This window comes from Tauraco erythrolophus, chromosome 1, assembly GCF_009769465.1.
Source record: "Tauraco erythrolophus isolate bTauEry1 chromosome 1, bTauEry1.pri, whole genome shotgun sequence".
In the NCBI taxonomy this organism is placed as follows: Eukaryota; Metazoa; Chordata; class Aves; order Musophagiformes; family Musophagidae; genus Tauraco; species Tauraco erythrolophus.
In genome coordinates this window covers 121,082,198-121,105,144 of record NC_141465.1, presented here as the reverse complement: position 1 = coordinate 121,105,144, position 22,947 = coordinate 121,082,198, and the positions used below count along the sequence as shown (strand labels likewise).

At 40.4% G+C, this 22,947-nt stretch overlaps 1 protein-coding gene across 3 annotated transcripts in view; it reads left to right on the top strand.

Annotated features, from left to right (window-relative positions):
• Positions 1 to 1,263: 1,263 nt before the first annotated feature.
• DYNC2H1 (dynein cytoplasmic 2 heavy chain 1) overlaps positions 1,264 to 22,947 on the top strand; it is a 186,423-nt gene continuing 164,739 nt past the window's right edge. For 2 of the 3 annotated variants that reach the window (XM_086621801.1, XM_086621808.1), the window contains exons 1-18: positions 1,264 to 1,565; positions 3,385 to 3,555; positions 6,145 to 6,280; positions 6,605 to 6,723; positions 7,332 to 7,476; positions 9,012 to 9,244; positions 9,502 to 9,636; positions 9,734 to 9,847; positions 10,912 to 11,023; positions 11,201 to 11,325; positions 12,535 to 12,710; positions 14,081 to 14,276; positions 15,462 to 15,557; positions 17,584 to 17,736; positions 17,846 to 17,944; positions 21,023 to 21,162; positions 21,254 to 21,482; positions 21,955 to 22,082. In XM_086621801.1, the coding sequence (XP_086477927.1) occupies positions 1,365 to 1,565; positions 3,385 to 3,555; positions 6,145 to 6,280; positions 6,605 to 6,723; positions 7,332 to 7,476; positions 9,012 to 9,244; positions 9,502 to 9,636; positions 9,734 to 9,847; positions 10,912 to 11,023; positions 11,201 to 11,325; positions 12,535 to 12,710; positions 14,081 to 14,276; positions 15,462 to 15,557; positions 17,584 to 17,736; positions 17,846 to 17,944; positions 21,023 to 21,162; positions 21,254 to 21,482; positions 21,955 to 22,082 (2,708 nt within the window). In that variant the 5' untranslated portion in view covers positions 1,264 to 1,364. Of the gene's footprint in view, positions 1,566 to 3,384; positions 3,556 to 6,144; positions 6,281 to 6,604; positions 6,724 to 7,331; positions 7,477 to 9,011; positions 9,245 to 9,501; positions 9,637 to 9,733; positions 9,848 to 10,911; positions 11,024 to 11,200; positions 11,326 to 12,534; positions 12,711 to 14,080; positions 14,277 to 15,461; positions 15,558 to 17,583; positions 17,737 to 17,845; positions 17,945 to 21,022; positions 21,163 to 21,253; positions 21,483 to 21,954; positions 22,083 to 22,947 lie in introns of those variants that run through there. The other variant, XM_086621814.1, reaches the window with a different exon arrangement.

The window sequence follows — 22,947 nt, the reverse complement described above, 5'->3', positions numbered from 1 at the left end:
ACGCCTCTCGGGGCCGTTCGCTTGGGCGGGTGGCTCTAAAGGCGGCGAATGGTGGCGGGGGGGACGCGAACACGAAGAACGCTGTGAGCGATCCAGCGCGTGTGGACAGTGGAATAAAACGGGAAACGCGAACCCTGAGCGCTGCCCGCGGAACGCCGCGAGGAAACGCCGGGAGCGGGCGGGCCGTGTCCCGCGGCGGCGGCGCGGGGCGGGTGGTGGCGCCGGAGGCTGGCGTGAGGCTGGGGCTGCCTGTGGAGAGCCGCGGGCGGTGGCGGCGCGGCGGGTGCCCGGGTTAGAGGAGCTGCTGGGAGGAGAAACATGTTTTCACCGTAAAGCCCCTCGCGGCTGGAGCACCGGCGGGGAGCGCCGGAAGGCGCTGGGCGAGGCGCGGGAAAAAACCCGCGCTGGCCGGCGGCACCGCCGGAAACGGCAGGCACGCGCTGCCGGTGGCGGATCTGCCGTCGGCAGCAGCGGCCAGCCCAACGCGGGGCTCCTGGCGCGAAGCATAAACGCGATCGCGGTTTATCGCGACTCAGGTTTATTCTACAACACTAGTCGCTGCCGCGGCTCCCGGCCCGCTGTCCCAAGCAGACAGCCGCTGCCCTTGAAGCCCCGTCCAGCTGGAGCAGCCGGCGGCTGCGGGACGGTGTCCCGGCGGCGGGAACGCGTTCCTCCGCGGCTCCCTCCTGCTGCCCGTCGTGTCCGGGAGCGCTGAACGCCCCTCCACCGCCGCCGGGGCAGCCGTCCCTCTACGCCTTGCGGCACCGAAGCAGCGCAAGCCCGGGAACCGCTGGCTCGTTAGTGGAAACTGATCGCTAACGGAGCGGCGGGGCGGAGAGGGAAGCGCCCCAAGTACCGCGGTGCCCGTGACACCGTAATGCGGCTGACGGCAGGAGAGACGCTTCGGCGGCCCCGAGAGGAAAACCGTGCAGCCGAGCGGGACGTCGCCGGGGACCGCCCCGCCGCCGGCCCGCGCACGGGAGCGCGCGCCTCGCCTCGGGCGGCCTGCGGAGGGCGCGCGCCGCCGGAGCACCGCCCCGCCCGGCTCGCTCAGCCCGGCGGGCCTGTCGAATGCCGAGCGCGTCGATCGCTGCTTCTCTCCCACCGGCGGCGGCGCGGCGCTCGCCCGTCGCCACCCGGAACCAGCTCGCGAGCGCGCCGGGGCCGCCATTTTCCGTCACCATAGCGACGGGGGCTGGCGACGCAGCGACGCCGGGAGGCCTCGGGCTGTGCCGCGGCGGGAGCCGCCGTCCTTCCCGCCGCCCGCGCTTTGGGTCTTCTCCAGCCAACGCTTCATGTAGTCCTGTGGGATTCTGGATCCACCCCCGCCTTGATCCTGCCTGGCCGGGTTACCTCCTGCCAGCATGGCCGGGGAGGGAGACAAGAGGAAGCGCTTTATTTCAGCCACGGCTGCTAACTACTTCGGGCTGGATCCAGCTGCGGGTCCCGCCGCCCTGGCCGCGGGGCTCCATTCCCGCCCCGAGCTGACCAACTTCCTCGACGACGGCAATGAGTTCCTCCTCGTTGTGCAGCACTCGGGCACCCAGCTCACCGCATCCAACAAGGTACGGGAGTGTGTGCAGGCACCTATGGATCCAGCGTGTCCACCGCATCCCAGTGTGCGAGTGCGGATGCTGAGCCTTGGGTCCAGCCCAGGTTTAGTGGTCATAAAAGACTGGTGTCTGATTTGGGAGACATTTTCCTGCTGCAAATATCTGTGCTGGTCCCAGTGTCTGCTCCGGAGAGCCTGTGGAGGCCATATGGTCAGCTGTGTGGTGTATTTGTTAGTGGATTGTGCTCGTGCTGATACGTAGTTTTGGTGCGCTGTATGTGGTCACTGTGCGAATGTAATGTGGCCTTGATAACGCCATGTTGCTGCAAATGCCATGTGGAGTCCGATGTATGGGTTATTCCTGGGCAACGGTGCTTGCTGGTGACTGGAAGGATTGCATTGCCAACATCAATGCAGGAAATATGGCCCAATATGTAGCATATTGGCTGATATTTGACAAGTCCCAAGGTGGGTGTTTCTCGAAATTGTGCATTTTGCAGATTGGTGTGTCCCGCTGTGAGTGAATCTGAGGTTCATTGGATGAAATGCCCTGCTCTGAGTGTTTGTGTTCAGCAAGTGACTCATCTGAGTGATACTGCGGGGTGTGATGTGCAGGGAATGTCACCAGGTACTCAAGACACGGTGTGGTGGCTGCCACGTGGAGTGTACAGGCGAAGCGTGAGTCTTGACGTGCATCCCATCATTCTGCTGTGAGACCAGGGACGTACGTGGTGTCTTTTACCTCAATAACATTTTTATTCTGCACTGAAGGCTGGTGTAATGGGTCGTTAACATGTGAACTGCTGTGTGGACCAGTAACTTAAATACCTCCTGGTGTAATCGTCTGTGTAGTCCGTGAAGTCTAGTACATGCTGTGTTCATACAAGAATCCGTTTTTGGGGTGTGCTGCTGAGCCGTTGTCTTGTACAAAGCCACCGTCAGGAGCTGTGGAAGATCAGATGCGTGTTGGGGCTATAATGTATACTCATTGTCTCAGTGAAATGATGTCTGTAGGTGTTGGGCTAAAGACTGGATAAGAAAGTAAAACTGTTGCTATCCAGTAAAATGGAAAGCTGTTCTTGCTAGCGCTCTGTTTCTTTTAACAGGAAAAAAGTTCACAGATGTTTGCAATTGCACAGGATTTGGGATTTCGGCTAGTGTATCTTTTTGCTATTGTTTTATGAAATGTTTAATAATGTTCTTCTGTTTTATGAATTCTTCTCATCCACAAATAGTTTCAATAATTGATTTTATGGCGAATTTTGGAACTTTACCCATAAGTTTGACTGAAGGGAACAAGAGTCATTTTGCAGCTTACGATTTTACTGATGAAGGATCATGCCTTTTTCTGTCCGTGAGAAATCCATGAATTGCAATAGAGCTATATATTACAGACTTAGGAGAAAAATACTGAATATTTAGAAAAATATTCCCAAAGTTATGTAGCATAAAAATGCAATAAAAAGATAGATTTCTTGCTTAGTTTTCTCTAGGCACAAGATGGAGTTTCTGGTTTGTCCCTAGAAAGTGGTTAAGTGGAGCTTTCAAAACCAAAGTAGAGTAAGTAATTATGATATTTAAAGCTATTTTATAATGAAAAAGGCATTTACCTATTTGATGTTGGAATTCAGGTTCCTATGAGCTCAGGAATGAGTGTAATTAAAGTTTTCATTTTCTGTGAAAATCAGATACTACCAGAATGTTATCAGTAATATGGTACTTTATAATTTTTTCTTGATGTAAATCATTTGTGTAAATGGTGTACGTAATTTAGTGTAACAGGCAGTCAGTGACAGTTTTCTAAACAAACCCTGTCTTCTTGATTATTACAGATTGAAGCTACTGATTCAAAGAATAATGTATTGGTGTTCTTTAAGCTGCGACCTGATGTAATTACAGAAGATAATCTTCATAGTAATATTCTTGTGTCATCTATGCTAGATTCACCAATTAACACACTTTATCAAGCTGTACGACAAGTTTTTGCACCAGTATTACTGAAGGTGAGCGATACACCAATTTATATGTTCTGTAGATGTATATTGAAACATTGAAATTCCATAAGATGTTAACTATTGTGAGATAAATATTTTATGTTTTAAAAATAAAATATTTTAAGAGTTTAAATAATGGTTGATAGTTCTAATTTCTAAGTCAAAGAAGGTACTTCACCTCCTATCAGTAAGGATGAGAGGAAGATTCTAGTCATATCTATGAATGGCTAGGGATGTGAAATACACTGGTAGTGGTGGTTAATGGAGACAACAGCTCCTTACCTCTTTTCCACTGGTAATTCTGGTCTTGTGTCATTTTCTTGTTTTAGATATTCTTATATTTTGTATGAAACGCGTAGGACTGTATCATGCAAACTATGACTCTATTCCTTCTGTTTCATTAAAGAGTATATTTCCTTTGTGGACTTTTTGTCAAAAATGATGACCATGGCTGTATTTCATGAGCTGAACAAGAAGAGTTTCAGCATTTAAATGTTTTTAATTTCTTTTATGTCATAGTATTAATAAAGTAATTTTAGAAAAACACAATAACTTTTAATATTTGGTTCTAGCAATTTCAAGATTCTACTATAGAAGTAGATTACAAATTTATTTAACTTAAGAGAATTCAGTAACAGAATTTTGAACTCATTTTCAGAGCGCTTTTATAAATCAAGCAACTGACTTTCAATTTTGTGATAAGATTTTTTTCACAATATTATTGTGAATTGTTAACTGAAAAGAATGAGGTACTTTTCCTTGACTTTAAGGAAAATAAATTATTACATTGTCCTAGCAATGAGAGGTGCTTTGCTGGACCTTGTTTTCACCAACAAAGAGGGGCTGGTGGGGAACGTGATGAAATGGTGGAATTCCAGATTCTTAGGGAAGCAAGGAGGGTGCACAGCAAGCTCACTACCCTGGATTTCAGGAGAGCAGACTTCAGCCTCTTCAGTGATCTCCTCGGTAGAGTCCAATGGGACGAAGCCCTGGAGGGAAGAGAAGCCCAAGAAAGCTGGTTACTATTCAAGGATCACCTCCTCCAAGCTCAGGAGTGGTGCATCCCAACAAAGAAAAAGTCAGGTAGGAACACCAGGAGGCCTGCATGGATGAACAAGGAGCTCCTGGACCCACTTGGACACAAAAAGAAGGCCTACAGAGGATGTAAGCAAGGACAAGTAGCCTGGGAAGAATACAGAGCAATTGTCTGAGCAACCAGAGATCAGGTTAGGAAAGCTAAAGCACTGATAGAGTTAAATCTGGCCAGGGTCATCAAGAAAAACTTGTATAGATATGTCAGTGATAAAAAGAGATCTAGGGAAAATGTAGGCCTCCTCCGGAAAGAAATGGGGGACCTGGCTACCCGGGATATGGAGAAGGCTGAGGTTCTCAATGACTTCTTTGCCTCAGTCTTCACTGGCAAGAGCTCCAGCGGCACAGCCCAAGTCGCAGAAAGCAAAGGCAGGCACTGGGAGAATGAAGAACCGCCCACTGTAGGATCAGGTCCGAGACCATCTTAAGAACCTGAAGGTGCACAAGTCCATGGGACCAGACGAGGTGCATCCGCGGGTCCTGAGGGAACTGGCAGATGAAGTTGCTAAGCCACTATCCATCATATTTCAGAAGACGTGGCAGTCTGGTGAAGTTCCTATTGACTGGAAAAGAGGAAACATAGCCCCATCTTTAAAAAGGGGAAAAAAGAAGACCCAGGGAACTACAGGCCAGTCAGACTCACCTCTGTGCCCGGCAAGATCATGGAGCAGATCCTCCTGGTGACTATGCTAAGGCACATAGAAAATAAGGAGGTGATTGGTGACAGCTAAGATGGCTTCACTAAGGGCAAATCCTACCCGACTAATTTGGTGGCCTTCTGTGATGAGGTTACAGCATTGATGCATAGGGGAAGAGCAACTGACATCATCTACCTGGACTTGTCCAAAGCATTTGATACTGTCCCACTACTCTGCTCTTGTGAGACCTCACCTGGAATCCTGCATTCAGCTCTGGAGTCCCCAACACAGGAAGGACATGGAGCTGCTGGAGCGGGTCCAGAGGAGGACCACGAAGATGATCCGAGGGCTGGAGCACCTCTGCTATGAAGACAGGCTGAGAGTTGGGGCTGTTCAGCCTGGAGAAGAGAAGGCTCTGGGGTGACCTTATAGCAGCCTTCCAGTACTTAAAGGGGGCCTACAGGAAAGCTGGAGAGGGACTTTTTACATGGGCATGTAGTGGTAGGACCAGGGGCAATGGCTTTAAACTGAAAGAGGGCAGATTTAGATTAGATATAAGGAAGAAATTTTTCACTCTGAGGGTGGTGAGGCTCTGGAACAAGTTGCCCAGAGAAGTTATGGATGCCCCATCCCTGGAAGTGTTCAAGGCCAGGTTGGATGATGCTTTGGGCAACCTGGTGTAGTGGAGGGTTTCCTTGCCCATGGCAGGGGTTTGGAACTAGATGATCTTTGAGATCCCTCCAACCCAAACCATTCTATGATTCTATGATTCTGTTAATTTGAATAATTTCTTTCTTTAAGATTAATGGGAGGAAAATAGTTATTGTTCTATCATGTGAGTTCACAAATTTTTGACTTTTCATTGCAGGATGAGAGATGGAGTAAAACGTTTGATCCCAAACTTCAGAAACTTCTAAGTGAGCTTGAAGCTGGCTTGAGTACTGTTCTCAGAAGGTCAGATCCTAATTACACAGGAACAAAATTCAATGAAGATGACGTGCGAGGTTTGTTTTGCAGTTATGTCTTTTGTAGTTAATATTAACTTAGGAGTAAATAATTTATTTACAGGTTGAGTCTCTCAGTCTTCATTATTCCAGTGGCTCCGGAGTGTGAAATATAACCGGCTGTGCTGAGTAGATTGGAATTAGTGATGATCAACTCTGGTCACTTGGTATGAACTTGATGCTGCACCTAGTCAGAGTCAGAAGCTGAAGGATAATTACATAACTATATAGTAAAAATTTGCTTTAGAAAGTATATTCAGACTGAAAATATTTTGTGACCATTTGTGTATTTCATATTTAAACATTCTCCATTATTATTTGCAGCTATACTTACACCAACAGATGAATTTCAGCTCTGGATAGAATGTGCTCATCATGGAAGTAAATGGTGTAGTAAAGAGAGAGCTTCTCATTTTAGAGACCTATTTGAGGACATTGCAAAAGTATGTTTTCTTTTGTGTGATCAGTGATATATTTATAGACTTTGTAAAAACCCACTGTTATGAAATATATGTCAGTATGTGTACACTCTTTTCAAATACATGAATATATAACTATTTAGTTACTTTTTCTGAGGCAAAAATTGGCTTTAGGTGGTGTTCATGTAGTTTCTAGTGACAGTGGCGCAGAGGAATGCCAGCATTTAATTGGTAGTAGATTTACTATTGAATAATAGTAAATCTTCTGTCCGGGCAATGCTCCCGGATTTACAGAGGTGCTGTGGAAGTACAACAGTATGCTGCAGTTTGTGAACTGCATATTGACTCAGGAAATTATAAAAAGCAAAACTGAAAATGCAGACGATGATAATGAATGCTGTCGTGCAAAGTTTTTGGCACCTGTGAAGCACTTGCTTGGATTGTGCTTCAGATGTTAGTGCGTTCTTCACATGAATGAACTTACACAAATGCATGTGTTTTGAGGAGATTATGCCATATTCTGTTAAGCAATAAAACCCAGGAAACATAGCAGTTGCCAGCTTCAGAAAAGTGTAAATGTTTCTACAATACTTGTTGCAAAGTGATTGTATTAAGTATATTTTTTTTCCTAGGATTATTACAACTTGGATAGTCTCTCATTATTCGAAGTTGTGGATTTGGTGGAGACTACTAAGGATACTGTTGATGCTGTGTGGAGACAAACAGAACATGATCCTTATCCACAGCCACGCATGCATAATCTCTTGGATGTAATAGGTAAACCTTTATGCAGTCTTTTTTAAGTGAACAGTTGTGAAAATTTGAAATCAATCTTGAGGAGAGACCTTCTTCCTCATAATGGCATGAGTGATGGCCTGCAGCATTACAGTGCTTTCTTCTTGTAATTACGATCCATGAATATTATTTGCCTTGTAGTATCCAGTAATTCAGGCAGTTCTGGTAGATGCCTTCACACATACTTGGAAAGAGGATAGATAATAACAAGATGGAATTGAATACTTTTCAGCCTGTGGACTGGATTTGTCTTTCTTCTGTTTGACTCCTTGTCTTTCTCTCTGTGGTGGTTTTGCTCAGCCATCAACTAAGTGCCACACAGCCTCTTGCTCACCCTCCCGCATCCCCAGGGAATAGGGAAGAGAATTCAAGGGGAAAAGGGAAGGAGGTGTTTGGGTTGCAATAAGAACAATTTAGTAATAATAATAATATAAAACTAAAAGTAATAATGACAATAATAATACATTAATGATAATAATATATACAAACAAGTGATGCACGGTGTAGTTGCTGACCACCTGGTAACCAATGCCCGTCCCGTCCTGGCAAGCGATCCCGAAACAGATAAGTCCCGACACCACAATCCTGGATGAGCAAGAGGCCTGAAAAAGAGAGCAAGAGAGAGAGATACCACTCTGAGAGTCAGAGAGAGAGAAAGAGCCTCCAGAAGAGCAAGAGCCCTTCTTTCCGGTCAACCCTCATCTATGTGTTGGGCGCGATGTTGCATGATATGGAATACTTAATTGACCAATTTAGCCCTCAATCCTAAGTCTAATCAAATCACAAGTTCTAGTTCAAATCATAAGGGCAGTTGTGGATCCTCTGTGCGGGCGATGCTCCCCCCCAGCCTGATGTGCTCCTGCACACTGGCAAAAACATGGCATGCTGAATAGTCCTTGAGGTCTCAATGCCAACTGTAAACATCAGCGCTCTGTCAACGTTCTTCTCATAACGAATCTCAGACTAAATCCAAAATACAGAGCTCTTCCAGCTGCTAAAAAGAAGAACTAAATCTGTCCCAGTCAAAACCAGAACACTCTCAGAGGAGAAAAATTATTTACAGAAACCTCCATTTGAAGGTTAATTCAGTCTGTGTGAAAGTGAGAGCAGAGTGTGTGCAGAGAGATTGCTTCTCTCGTTCTCCTGACAGCAGTCCCCTGATCTAGGGCAGGCCTAAGACAGTGAGCTGCTGCCAGATGTGTGTGTGCATGAGGGGGAGGGTTGCGGGGGGCAGCCAGCTACTGCCATTACTGCTGATACAAGGCAGATGCTTGTGTGTGGATTCCAGAATCCAAATCCATCAACTTCTGATGTTGGACCAACCTCTGTTTAACTTGGAGGTGTTTAAGAGGTTTATTGAATCTGAAACAAAATAATCAGCTATTAATACATTGATGTGGTATGAAATTAAGACAGTACACTTTTTTTAAAAACAAGATTGGAATGTCATGTAGCATTTAAAGGAATTATTTTAAACAAACAAACATATTGCTTTTGTATACCTTTTTGTGTTCCAGGTGGCTCGCTAGGTAGATATGTTCAGAGAAAATTAGCAGCTTTGGATTTGTGGAAGGATGTTTTTCACAGTGTGAAAGAAAATCTAAAGGCTGGCATCTTGATTTGTGAGCAGTGGGTGTCAGCTTGTGAGTACCTAACTGGGCAACTGTGGCAACATTATACTCCACATCCATGGAAAAATGAGAAATATTTCCCTGAATCCTTAGCCAAACTTGGCAAACGTCTTGATGAGGTAGAGATTTAAATTATACACATTTATTTAATTAGACATAGAATTAAACAATGTTTTTTAAGTTAAAAAAGGGAATAAAACACTTTTATAGCCTTTTTAGAGTCAGATAGCATTCCATAGTTTGTGTTTGCCTGAGCTTTTCAGAAGTTTCTTTTAAAAAGGAGAGGGATGGGATGCGCTGCTTGTGCTTTTTGCTTCTAAATGTAAGTTTTATGTAAAAATGTGTTGAATATATCAAATATTTTTTTCTGTTATAGGTGCTAAGTGTTAGAACACTGCAGGAAAAACTTTCATTCTTTTTGTCAGCTGGAGAACAAAATGCTTTACATCTTGCCCAAGTGTTGGAACCCTTTGCTGGCCTAAATCCTGTACACTATAATCCTTATACAGAGGTATAATGCTTATTTTTAATTTATTCACATTCTTTCTGTGACATTTGATGATGTATATGGATAGTCCTATACTAACATATGAACTCATTGTCTCTAGCCATTATGGAAAGCAGCAGTCTCTCAGTATGAAAGAATTATTGCACCAGCAGAACAAAAAATAGCCAGCAAATTGAAGAAATTTATTTCAGAAATTCAGGACAGTCCTCAGCAGGTATGTGTATTGTTATAGTCTGAAAACTTTCCTAAAGATAAAGTTACTGAAGCGTGGTGTGGTTGACACGCTGGAGGGAAGGGAAGTCATCCAGAGGGACCTTGACAGGCTGGAGAGGTGGGCCTGTGAGAACCTCATGAAGTTCAGCAAGGCCAAGTGCAAGGTCCTGCACATGGGTCAGGGTAATCCCAAGCACAAGTACAGGCTGGGTGGAGAATGGATTGAGAGCAGCCCTGAGGAAAAGGACTTGGGAGTGCTGGTGGATGAGAAGCTCAACATGAGCCGGCAATGTGCACTGGCAGCCCAGAAAGCCAACCACATCCTGGGCTGCATCAAAAGAAGCGTGGCCAGCAGGTCGAGGGAAGTGATTCTGCCCCTCTACTCAGCTCTTGTGAGACCCCACCTGGAATACTGTGTTCAGCTCTGGAGTCCCCAACACAAGAAGGACATGGAGCTGCTGGAGTGAGTCCAGAGGAGGACCACGAAGATGATCTGAGGGCTGGAGCACCTCTCCTATGAAGCCTGGTTGAGAGAGTTGAGGTTGTTCAACCTGGAGAAGAGAAGGCTCTGGGAAGACCTTCTAGCATTCTTCCAGTACTTAAAGGGGGCCTACAGGAAAGCTGGAGAGGGACTTTTTACAAGGGCGTGTAGTGATATGACAAGGGACAATGGATTTAAACTGAAAGAGGGCAGATTTCGATTAGATATAAGGAGGAAATTTTTTACAATTAGAGTGATGAAGGACTGGAACAGGTTGCCCAGAGAAGTTGTAGATGCCCCATCCCTGGAAGTGTTCAAGGCCAGGTTGGATGAGGCTTTGAGCAACCTGGTCTAGTGAAAAGTGTCCCTGCCCATGGCACGGGGATTGGAACTAGCTGATCTTTAAGGTCCCTTCCAACCCAAACCATTCTATAATTCTATGAATTCTTAAGTAGTCGGTTTAAAGCACAGGAATAAGTATTTAGAGCCAAAGACAGTATTTATGAACAGCACTAATGTGTAGTGTCAGAATGTTTAATTTTTTTCAGGAGAAAGAGATAACTTTTTTAAACTTCATATTCCAGCTTCTTCAAACATTTCAGAAATACAAGGACTTGATAAAGCATCCAAATATAAGCAAAGAATTGCTATTTGAAAGGGAAACATTGCTAGCAAGACTTCAAGATTACGTCAAAGGTAAAAATGTATTTAAAGGTATTTAATTGCATTAGTTATTTTTGCAAATACTAGAATTCTTTATTTGCTTTTGGAATTATGTCAGTATCCTTAGTGTATTTTTTGATGACTACAGTAATAATTTTAAGCTTGTTCTGTTATGTTTCTGGTCTAACATGAATCTTTTGCTTATGTTAGACTATGAGACAGACTTTGTAACTCGATGTCATGGTGTTCCTGGTGATGTTTCTGGACCACTGTCAGGCAAAAACCTCTCTGAAGTTGTCAATAATATTGTATGGGTACGGCAGTTGGAGCTGAAGGTAACAGATTCCGTTCCTGTTTAGTCACGATATTATTGTAGAATGTAAAACATGATATTTGAGATTTCTGTGGGGAATTCCCCACAGAAAAATTGTGGATGTCCAAGATTTATAGAATCAAGATTTCTTATTAGTGATGCTGGTTGCCACATTGAATTTTATTAATGGACCCGGAAGACTTGTCTTTTTGTAATACGCTGAACTGCTTGCTTTTATGTCTTATTTTTTTTTTGGCAAAAAAAGACCAAAATTCTGAGAGGAGGCATCTTTGTTAAATTTTACCCTCCAGTTTGCATTTTAAAATTGTATTTAAGATCTAGAGAGCGCCAGATTCTGACATCCTAATTCTCGCTTGTTGTTACTAACTTGTGTACTATCTGCTTGAAATCAAAGGGGTTTCTTGGTAGTACTTTTTTGAGGCCGTGCCTGCCAGGAATTTACTACAGAGGCTGTAGTAGCAGTAAATGTCAAATGATTCTATGCTGTCTTACAGCAGAATTAGTTTAAAACCTATTTGACTCTGTTTTAACTTACATTATTTTCATTTTATTTTTATTTTTTTTACTTATCCTGGGATAACTATTAGCCTATTTTTTTGGCATTCACCTGTGATTTGTAGAAATCCTAAGGGCCCATTTCAGCTGATGTTACTTTGTTATTTGTCCTACAGAGAGAACAGCAGCAGTTCAGGTTTCACAATTATTTCTTCTTCTTGACCTGTTAAAGACCTACAGAGCAGTTCAGCTGATGTGTGTCAAGTGTGTGTCTGCTTCAGGCTGTGCTAAATTTTTTAATTGCTCTCGAATCTCTGCTGATTGTATTGACTAGGGTTTTGATTAATTTGTCCGCACATAGATGTCAAATCCTGTTTGAAATACCTTTAAGTATGGGATGGACCTTATAGACACAACAAAGGATGCATGGGAGATCTGTGCCTTTATGGAGAATTAACTAAAGACCAGGTGGGATACTCTGGGGTATCTTAACAGTGGTAGGCACCTGTGGTGGACAACTTATTCAGACCCAATTTACTGTAATGTTCCCACGTTTGAACATCTGGAACACAATTTAGGATTCACTTTTTTTTTTCCTAATTGGTTTTTGAATCCCACTTAGATGTTTTGTAATACTAATTTGTGTTGTGGTGGTTTATCTTTTCTGGTTGAATACTGGTAAGTTAAGCTTCTTTTCTTCGTGGTTGTGTTTAAGGTGGATGATGCTATCAAGCTGGCAGACGCTCTTCTGTCTGACTTATCTGGATTTCAGACTTTTCATCGGAGTGCAGATTCTTTTCTGGAACAGTTAAAAGTATATGAACAAGAACAATTTGATGATTGGTCTAGGAATATCCAGTCAGAATTATCAAATCCCAAGTCAGGACTTTGGTAAATAGATCCTTGTTTAAATAATGTATATGCTGAAATCTGTAGTGTGGTGTAATTCAGGAGAACTTGATGAAGGAAATAAAAAAATATACAGAAATCAGAATAAGTGGAGAAACAAAATAGAAGAGTATTATCATTTTGTCATCCTGCTGTGCATGGTTGGTAAGGTAACATATACAAAACAGTGTTACTAACTAATCTTGCAGTTTCTGTTAACACTGGAAATGAAAGACATGTTTAGTGTTCTTGTTGTTACTACTTGTTATCCATTGTAATCCATATACTGATAATGTCTAGAAACCAGAGGAGATTAGAATGTAGCTGTGATACACAGATGACATGTAGTGTAACAAATGAATTGTTATTCATGAGAAATTCTGCAGTCTAGGTAGAGCAGATGAAAGAAGGGTAAGAAAATAAATTTAAACCTTGAGTTGTGTTCCCCAAAATAATGAAATTAATTTATGAGATATTATAATATATTTTAACATTTTTTTTAAATTGATTTGCCACATAGCTTCTGTCTGCATCTCTGAGTGTTGTGAACTTTCTTTGAAAAAAGAGTTTGTCCACAGTTTCAGAGGATACAGGAATTGATACTTATGTGTGAACTTTTATTTTATCAAAAACACTCAAATATAACAAATAAACAGATATAGCACACCAATATATAACAGCCATCTAATTTATTAGTACCATAAAATTTTGGTTTTATGAGATTTTAAAAGATGTGAAGAGATTAATTAGAAAAGAAAAGAGATGTAAATGAGAATAAAATGGATATGGGAAGTAGAAAAGATGAGAAAAAAAGTGAAAAAAATTAGTAAGACTGAAGTTTTTATGAAAGAAGCCTAGAAAGATCGTGATAGAAGCATTACTACAGTTAAAAAAAAAATAAAAGTGAAATCTAAAGATAGCTGATGTTCTTATTAGTATCTGATTGTGTATGTCAAAATGTTCCACTGATCCAAGTCCTGGTTCTTGGATTGATTCCCTCAGGGAGTTTCTTCCTCTTTGCAGTGCTAAAGGCTGGGGCCTGTAAAGTCCCTGCTTGAGTGAGTATGATGGATCCAGTGTATATGAGAAATAGTGTCTAGCTGTGAGTTACATGTTAACTGGTGTAACAAGCCAGAAAACTTTGTGAGCAAAACCAATAGGCATTGTTCATTTCTTCCCGTCTTCTTCTTTGAATTAAGAAAGAGGTTACTGGAGTAATTTCTGAGTAAATTAAAATGTCAATAAACATAGAGATAGTGATAGAACGGCATCAAGCTTTTTACAATTGTTTATTATGTAATTATAAATTTCACCTAAGAAAGGATCCATATAAAATTACATTCAATAATATGTTTAATTTGCTTTTTGTTTAGCATCCAAGCTAATAGTCCTGTAATGGAGTTGGATCATGTTTCTGGAACGTTAAACATACTTTATTCAGATCGTTTGGTGACTCTCCTAAGAGAAGTACGTCAGCTGTCAGCACTTGGTTTTGCTATACCAGCTAAAATACAGCGTGTTGCAAACACTGCACAGAAGTTCTGTAAGCAGGCGGTCATCCTCAAGCAGGTAAAAGATTAAATGCCATAATAACTTCCTGCTCTGACTTCTCAGCTTTAGGAGTAGAACTTTTCTAGACTGCTATCTTTTCTGACTGTGTGGTTAAGCTTTTTGCTGTATTTGTATGAAAGTGACTTGTTTCTTGAGCAAATTAGCTAAGTCCTTAAAAGAAAAAAAAATAAAGAATTGCTTTACAATTTCAGAATGTGTCTTCTTTTGAAGCCAAATGAATTATAGTATTAAAGCTATGTGAAGTTACTGTATGAATACACAAAAATAAGACAAGTAATTAATTGATCTCCTGGTTTTAGTCTTGATGTCTGATTTTTATAACTGAAGGAAGATGTCATAAATGAACCAGCTTGTTCTCACCATTGTTAGTTTTCAACTGAAAAAATATATTAATGTGTTTTAATGGAAATATTTGGGTTTTTTTGAGGGGGATTGTTTTTGGTTGTACTCAGTGCTACATGTATTTGGCTTACATTTCAATTGAAAGCCCATGTCAAGTTTTCTTCTGTTACTGTAAGATGCAAGAATAAATGTGTATGTATTGGTAAAAATTCTTATGTAAATACGCAGGCTCAATTCAGTTTCACATGAGGTGTGATTGGTATCTGAGATACCTGCACAGCTAAAGCAGAGATGACACAAGACCTATAAGATACCCCTGCATCTGGATCATTGATGAGTTCCCAAGCGGAAACCGTAGTCGTCTCAAAAGGCACTAGATGTCTATGTGTGGACAACTAAACCGAGTTGTTCCTCTTACTCCAGCTGCCAATCTGGAAGTAAATAGATGTTTTTTAGGTCTTGTGTCATATACTGGAGGATGTCATGGATACTTGAAGGCCTCTGAAATGGCACTAGATGCCTACACTTGTGTAAAATACTGGAATTGTTCCATTTACAATAAATCAGAGACTGAATATATTTCACTTAAGGTGAAGTATAATCACCTCAGATGTGTAAGTAGCAGTCTTTTTTGCTATTAGATTTTATCACTAGAAGAAGATAGGATCACATTAGCATTGCATATGTACTTTATTTTTGTAAATATTTTACTAATATAGTTAATTTTCATTGCTTAATGGTATTGATTGGGCAATACTTTCAGAAATATCCTGCATTACACTTGTTGACATATAAGTATTTTTATCTATTCTTGTATATTTAATCTCTCCATTTGCACAGGTGGCGCATTTTTATAATTCTATTGATCAACAAATGATTGAGAGTCAGAAGCCAATGATGTTACAATCTGCTCTAGCATTTGAACAGATAATTAAGGTGAAAGAATTCCCCCCTCTTTATATTTTTAATTTCAATGGAATCTGTGCATGTTCTGTGCTGCTTTTTCTATGTTTATTGCTGGACTTTTTAACTGCAGCCTTCCCATGCAAACAACACTATGTGTTTCATTAGCATTTATTGAAATCAATGGGCCTTTTTTTTATATTGTCATTTAAATAACTGCTTACTTGTTTTTACTTTGGATATTAGTTTAATATGCTCTCTCAGGAATTATTTTTAGTGTTTAAATTTACACACGAACCACAATGTGGTCAATTCCTTAATAGCCGGGAATGTAACTCCTATTTTAACGGTTCTAAATAATATTATTTTGGTCTATTTTAGTATAAATAGTATTAGTATAGGTCTATTTTAGTATAAATTAGTATTAAGGAATGGTTTCACTGTTTTGACTGTTATTAAATTTCTGTGGATTTTGTAATTCTCTTCAATATTTCTAATTCATGTTTTGGGCAGGTTGAAAGTGGATAGTTTCTGGTTTAGATTAAGAACAAAGAATCCGTGGATCTACCTGATTATTGATTTATGCACGCAGTTCGTTACAGTGGTTTGATATTCAGACATAATACAGTTGCTCTGAGCTCGGGGTTTTCTTTTTGTAATTGCCAGGAAGTTCACTTTACTTAAAGAAGTTTTAGATTCTCTTTAAGAATTTGGAGAAATTTGGAGGAATTTATTTATTTATTATTTTGGAGGAATTTATTTATTTATTTATTTTCATTTTTCTGCTTTGAAGAGACCATAGGGTTGTCAGCCACTGGAATAGGCTGCCCAGGGAGATGGTTGAGTCCCCATCCCTGGATGTGTTTAAGAAAAGGGTGGATGTACTGCTTAGGGACATGGTTTAATGGGGGATTAGGGATGGTTGGACTGGATGATCTCTAAGGTCTTTTCCAACCTAGAAATTCTATGATTCTATGATATGAACTTAAAAATTACACTACAATCTACAGTTTTTTAACACCATATCTCTATTTTATGTCTGCAGAAACATGTTGTATATCATGAATTTCAATTTACTGTTTTTTGACAGTTTGAAACACTCCGCTTTCTTCTAAAACTCTTAATGTGAGAACAGCTAGAGAATTATGACATGCCCATAAACTCTGTATTGGGCAAGCGAGTAATACCTCCAGAGCAAACATTACAGAAACAATTGGAAACTCACTCGTCAGGACAATTTTGCAAGTCAGAGTATAAGAGTGAGGGTGAAAGTAGAAGGGATGTTTGGGATTGGGATTACTTCACACAAAATGATGGAGAGTCCAGACCAAACTGTAGGTGCAGAAGTGTCCTGAAAAAAGTTCCCCAGCTGTCTCTTAAATTTTCCTTGGGCTAGCTGCAGATTATGCCAGATTCCTTTAGTATGCAAACCCTAAGACAGTGATGGTGCAGAAGTGTTCAAAGCCACAACATGTTCTCCTATTTGACATGATTACTGCCTTACATCTTTTAGGAATAAGTCCAGCTGTGGAACTTCAGATGCTTTTATCTTCTGATTTTCTACTGTAAACTTAGCAAAATGCATAAACCCCCCAGAATCTTCATAAAAATCCCAGAGAAATGGAAATCCCCAAAGCTGCTTATGAGTCAGTGGAATTTTACAGTGTAATTTAAAAAAAATATTTCATGATAAAGAGTTGAAGTTGGATAGCAATTGTTAGTGTCACATTTTGATTTTTAGTCTGGGCAGAACAAAGAGAAAGGGAGGAGTTTAAGGTGTCCTTTCAGTTTAAGATGTCTGGTTATGTGTGTGGGGCAGGTGTCTCAGCGTCAAGCTCTGTTAAGGGTCTGGCATTAATCTTTCCTTAGTGAGTTGGTGTAGCTATAATGATATGCCCATGTGGCTGTGGTCTGCCAGATTATGATGTCTAGTGCAGTAGTGAGAGTTGTCCATTTTTTGCTAGGAGTAAACCCATCTTTCTCATATTATCACTTCCTGTATGCTAGCTGGTGAACTGTATTTGTCATTAAATCTTACAAAGTTTGTATGTTTTTCAAGCATTCAAAATCTGGTTCTGGAGGAGAAGCTCAAATAACATGGGATAATCCTAGAGAACTGGAAGCTTATATACAAAAACTCCAAGCTGCTGCTGAACGGCTTTCCACGGAAAACAGAAAACTGAGAAAGTGGCACACAAACTTCGTTGAAAAGGTATATTTTCCACGTGAAGTTGAAATCATGTTTCTTATAGCTTACTTTACCCTTCTTTCATTTACGTTGGGATGCATATGTTCATCATCCTTTAAAATTCTTTTAACAGGTTATATCACTTATGAATATTGATCTACTTCGGCAGCAGCAGCGTTGGAAAGATGGACTCCAGGAGCTCAGAACTGGTTTTGCCAGCCTCGAGTCACAGGCAGGGCTGCATTATCATATTGCAAACTGTGAATAGTTGACTTTCAACAGTAATCAAGACTTAAGACTTAAACATAGCATGATTGAATTAATTTTGATTAAGGAGTTACTAGCTAGCTCAGGAAAACTGTGTATTAGTTCATGCCAGATGTGAGGTAAAATCTCAGATGAGGAGGATGAGAATAATCTTTTTTATGTTATACTAGTAATGGGAGAAGAACAATACCTGATTAGATGACAAGTGTTAGATGAAGAAATTGGAAAACCTTAAGTCATGTAGATCAGTTGTGTCTGAGCCATTAACACGAAGTGAAATAAAGAAATTGGTACAGATATGAGTGATCCCCAGGCAGAATAGAACAAATGTATAAAATTTGGAATTAAAATGCATTTCTGCCTGAAATAATGAAAAAGTCACATTTTTATTTGTTCACTTATCAACTGTCAACTTTTAGAATAGAATCATGGAATCGTTTAGGTTGGAAATGGTCCTTAAGATCGTTGAGTAATATGATTAAGATTTTGATTAAGAATATCATTTTATCAAAGTAACTGGATTATATTACTATCACCTAAGCTATTTTGAGGTATCATTCAAGTCAGTTTAATTTTTCCTATAACCTTCAGGAACAGTGGGACTACATTCTTAGATGGATGTGGTGTTCTTAGCCTTTATAATGCAAACCCAGATTTTTTTAGTTGGTATTTGCCAGCTGAATAAATGCAGTATTTTTGCTGTATTTTTCTTATAATTTTTTTCATCTTCTCAAGATAATATGAATAATAAATAAGGCCATTGATTCAGATTTTGGTTTGTAATTTCTTTTGAAATTTAGTTTGCAAATTTTTGTCTTGAAGTAAGTATATTTTGTGAAAATTAATAGTCTATATTTGCTTTAAGATCTGTTTGAAAATCATTTTAGTATTATAGAATATTTTATGTGTTCTGTTGGAACTAGATGATCTTTGAGGTCCCTTCCAACACTAACCATTCTATGATTCTATGATTCTATGTGGAAAATTAACTGAACTGTATTCAGTCACTTTTTTTTTATCCTTGACTAGATAAATAAAACTTAAACAGATAGATAACTTACATAAATATAGATCTGAGTAATCTAAGATAAATTAGATAAATAAAACTTAACCAAACGTATCCTGTTTTCACCATCCAATACGCTGGAAGGGAGGGATGCCATCCAGAGGGACCTTGACAGGCTGGAGAGGTGGGCCCGTACCAACCTCATGAAGTTTAACCAGGCCAAATGCAAGGTCCTACATCTGGGTCGTGGCAATCCCAGGCATAAATACAGACTGGGTGGTGATTGGATCGAGAGCAGCCCTGAGGAGAAGGACTTGGGAGTACTGGTGGACGAGAAGCTCAATATGAGCCGGCAGTGTGCTCTTGCGGCCCAGAAGGCCAACCGCATCCTGGGCTGCATCAAGAGGAGCGTGGCCAGCAGGTCGAGGGAGGTGATTCTCCCCCTCTACTCTGCCCTCGTGAGGCCTCACTTGGAGTACTGCGTCCAGTTCTGGAGTCCCCAACATAAGAAGGACATGGACCAGTTGGAGAGGGTCCAGAGGAGGGCCACGAAGATGATAAGAGGGCTGGAGCACCTTTCCTATGAGGACAGGCTGAAAGAGTTGGGGCTGTTCAGCCTGGAGAAGAGGAGGCTCCGGGGTGACCTTATAGCGGTCTTCCAGTACCTCAAGGGGGCCTACAGGAAAGATGGGGAGAGGCTGTTCAGGAGGGCCAGTTATGATAGGACAAGGGGTAATGGTTTTAAAATAGAGGGAGGTAGGTTCAGGTTGGATATTAGGAAAAAATTTTTTACTATGAGAGTGGTAGAACACTGGAACAGGTTGCCCAGAGAGGTGGTGGATGCTCCATCCCTGGAGACGTTCAAGGCCAGGTTGGACAAGGCCCTGAGCAACCTGATCTAGTTGGAGATATCCCTGTTCCTTGCAGGGGGGTTGGACTAGATGACCTTTGAAGGTCCCTTCCAGCCCTAACCATTCTATGATTCTATGATTCTATGAATATTACAAGATGGCTTACAAGTCGTACTGCTGTTGTCATCAAGATTTTACATATTTATTTAAAAACGCTATTTATAGTTGTTCTGAGGCTTAATTGAGATAATTTCAGGTTTTCTTATTTTCTGGAATCTTTCTGTTGGAGGAGTTTCTCTGGGCAGCCTTGAATCCTAGGGCAAACCTCAACTGTGTAGTTTCCTGCAGTAACCTTGGACTGCCTCGAAAGCCCTCTCTATCCAATTAACAAAGAAGAGTACTTGTTATGCTGGAAGAAATTTCAACTTGTGTTGCCCTTATGAAAATCCTTGGATGGCTTACAAGTGACCATTTACAGACCTGAGTGTATGATACTGTTTTACACATTCTTACAGTGCAGTGTAGCAGATTCCAACGAAAGTCTAAATTCTTTAAGATAAAATCTGGTATCTACTTATTAGTTAATGTTGATCTGTGGAAACACACAAGAATTTTCTGAAATACTGTTTAAAAGATAGCTTACGTATCATAAGAAAATAAAAGGTGTGACACAGGTTTAGATCTCTCATTCAGCCAGCTCTGTATCTTATTTCTAGCAGAGTCCAGTGCGTTTTAACGTAGCCTTGAAGAATCTTATAGTAAACCAATGGGTGAGGAACCTCAGTGAAGTTGTTATGCTGAACTCCCGTAGAGACTGGTTTGATCTGAATATTTTTTTTATTCCTATATTAATTTTAAATAAATGTAATTGCTCTAGATCTTCTTAATATTCAAGCTGGTCATAGAGTCATAGAATCATAGAATATCTTGAGTTGGAACGGACCCACAAGGATCATTAAGTCCATCTCCCTGCTCCTAAACTAAACCCTATGACTAGGAGCATTGTTCAGATGCTCCTTGAACTCTGACAGGTTTGGTGCTGTGACCACTGCCCTGGGTAGCCTGTTCCAGTGGTGTAATACTTCTTTGAATTTTATTGAGATCCTGGTTTTCAGGCATTGTACTGTGCTCAGTTTCATCTTATGGTTTGAGGAATAAAATAAAAATAAATATTGTTAAATTTTAGGGTTTCAAATCATGTGATATGAAAGCTTGGAGACAGCACTGGAATCATCAACTTTACAAAGCTCTGGAGCATCAGTATCAAATGGGCTTAGAAGCACTCAATGAGAATTTAACAGAAATAAATATTGATCTAACATTCAAGTAAGATATTTTCTTTTTTCCTATTAAGAAAGTATTCTGGCTCAGATTACATTCAAATATTAGGTTTTGTGTGATTTGTTTTGCTTTTTAGGCAAGGCCGGTTGCAATTCAGACCTCCTTTTGAAGAAGTACGAGCTAGATATTATAGAGAAATGAAGAGGTTCATCGCCATTCCGAATCAGTTCAGGGGAGTAAGTGAAGCAGAAGAAGAGTCCATATTCACTGTTATGACCGAAAGAAATGCAGATGGATTTCTGACTGCTTTCAGTAAAGCAGAGGATTTGTTCAGAAGGCTGACAGACATTTCTAATCAATTCAAGGTATTTTCAATATTTGACTGACTCATGCATTTTTTTTTTTTTTAGTTTTGTATCGTTCTGGGCTTCAGACATTCTAGAAGTAACTGAGCAATGACATTTGTGCATTATTGTCCTTTTTTGCAAGGTGTGTAAGCAAAAAGCCTTGTAAGTCCATCCATGTTAAGCCAACCACTTCAGCACATGCCTAACTTTAAGTATATGTAAAGTTCCCATTGAAACCTCAGTATTATAGATGTCTTTTTAATTTTGTTCAAAATCTGTTTTGATTATCCTTAAATGGGTGAATATGTCAAGCCGTTTCATACCTCCTTATTTTTGCACTAAGACAATCTGTAGGTAATTGAAGGAGCACAAAGGTTAAAGAGAATGTATCTTGAAAACATTATTCAAGTATTTTATTATTATCGAGAAATAGAGTTTTTCAGTTTGGAAATTATTTCTTTTCCATGAAATAAAAAATAATGTTGAAAAGGAATGGGTTGTAATTGGCCAAGTAGATATGGAAACTCTGGTGAAGACACATCTTTCAAGCAAACAGGACTGGGAAAAAAACTTCAAAGCATTAAAAGTGAGAGGAAAAGAAGCAGAACGCCTTCCAAGGTATAAGTGTAACTCTGTTCTTTTGTTTGAATGATGTACTTTATTGGATACTTTAAAGGTAATAGTAAAATAGAAATATTGTTTTTACGTGAAGATATAGGTAGAATTTAGAGTGTTTTTAAAATATTGATGTACTTTTTAAATGTTGGGGTTTTTGTTTCTGAGTTTTATTTTTAGACATTTATTCCCTTTTATCTGTGCAGCCTTCTCTGAAAACTTTTAATATCTTCCTTTGGTATTATGGGAAGCCCCTTCAAAATTTGGGGCTGATTCTGAAATACCGCAAAACACGGTGATGTTTTAGCACTTCTTTTAGCTAAGTCTTGTACAATTGGAATATGTGTGGCAGTCAGGAACAGACTTAGTAAATGTTTATACATGAAATAATTCCTGTATTGAAACACTCAATTATCTCTTGTAATTTAATAGATGAAGATATGCTAGTGTAGGCGTTTATTCTTATACATACTCACATGGAATTGAATGTATTGCATGGTTGGAGTTCTCAAGTGAAACTGGTGGGAATCATGTTCAGAACGAGGAAAAAGAGGTGTCATTTTATGCAGGAGAATGGACTGATTGAACTTGTTGGCTAAGTGATATTCTGAGCAGTAATGATTTTAATGAATTCAGGGACAGACTGGGATGAATGAAAAGAAATTGACTGACATGTCTTTATCATCAGAAACCACATGTGGCTATTAAGTGCCATGAGTTGAAAAGCTCCTGGACCAACTGAAAATGAAGAGGTTAGCCTACAGAGGGTGGAAGCGGAGACAGATAGCCTGGGAGGAATACAGAGAAGCTGTAAGAGTGACCAGGGATCAAGTGAGGAAGGCTAAAGCCCTGAAGGAATTGAATTTGG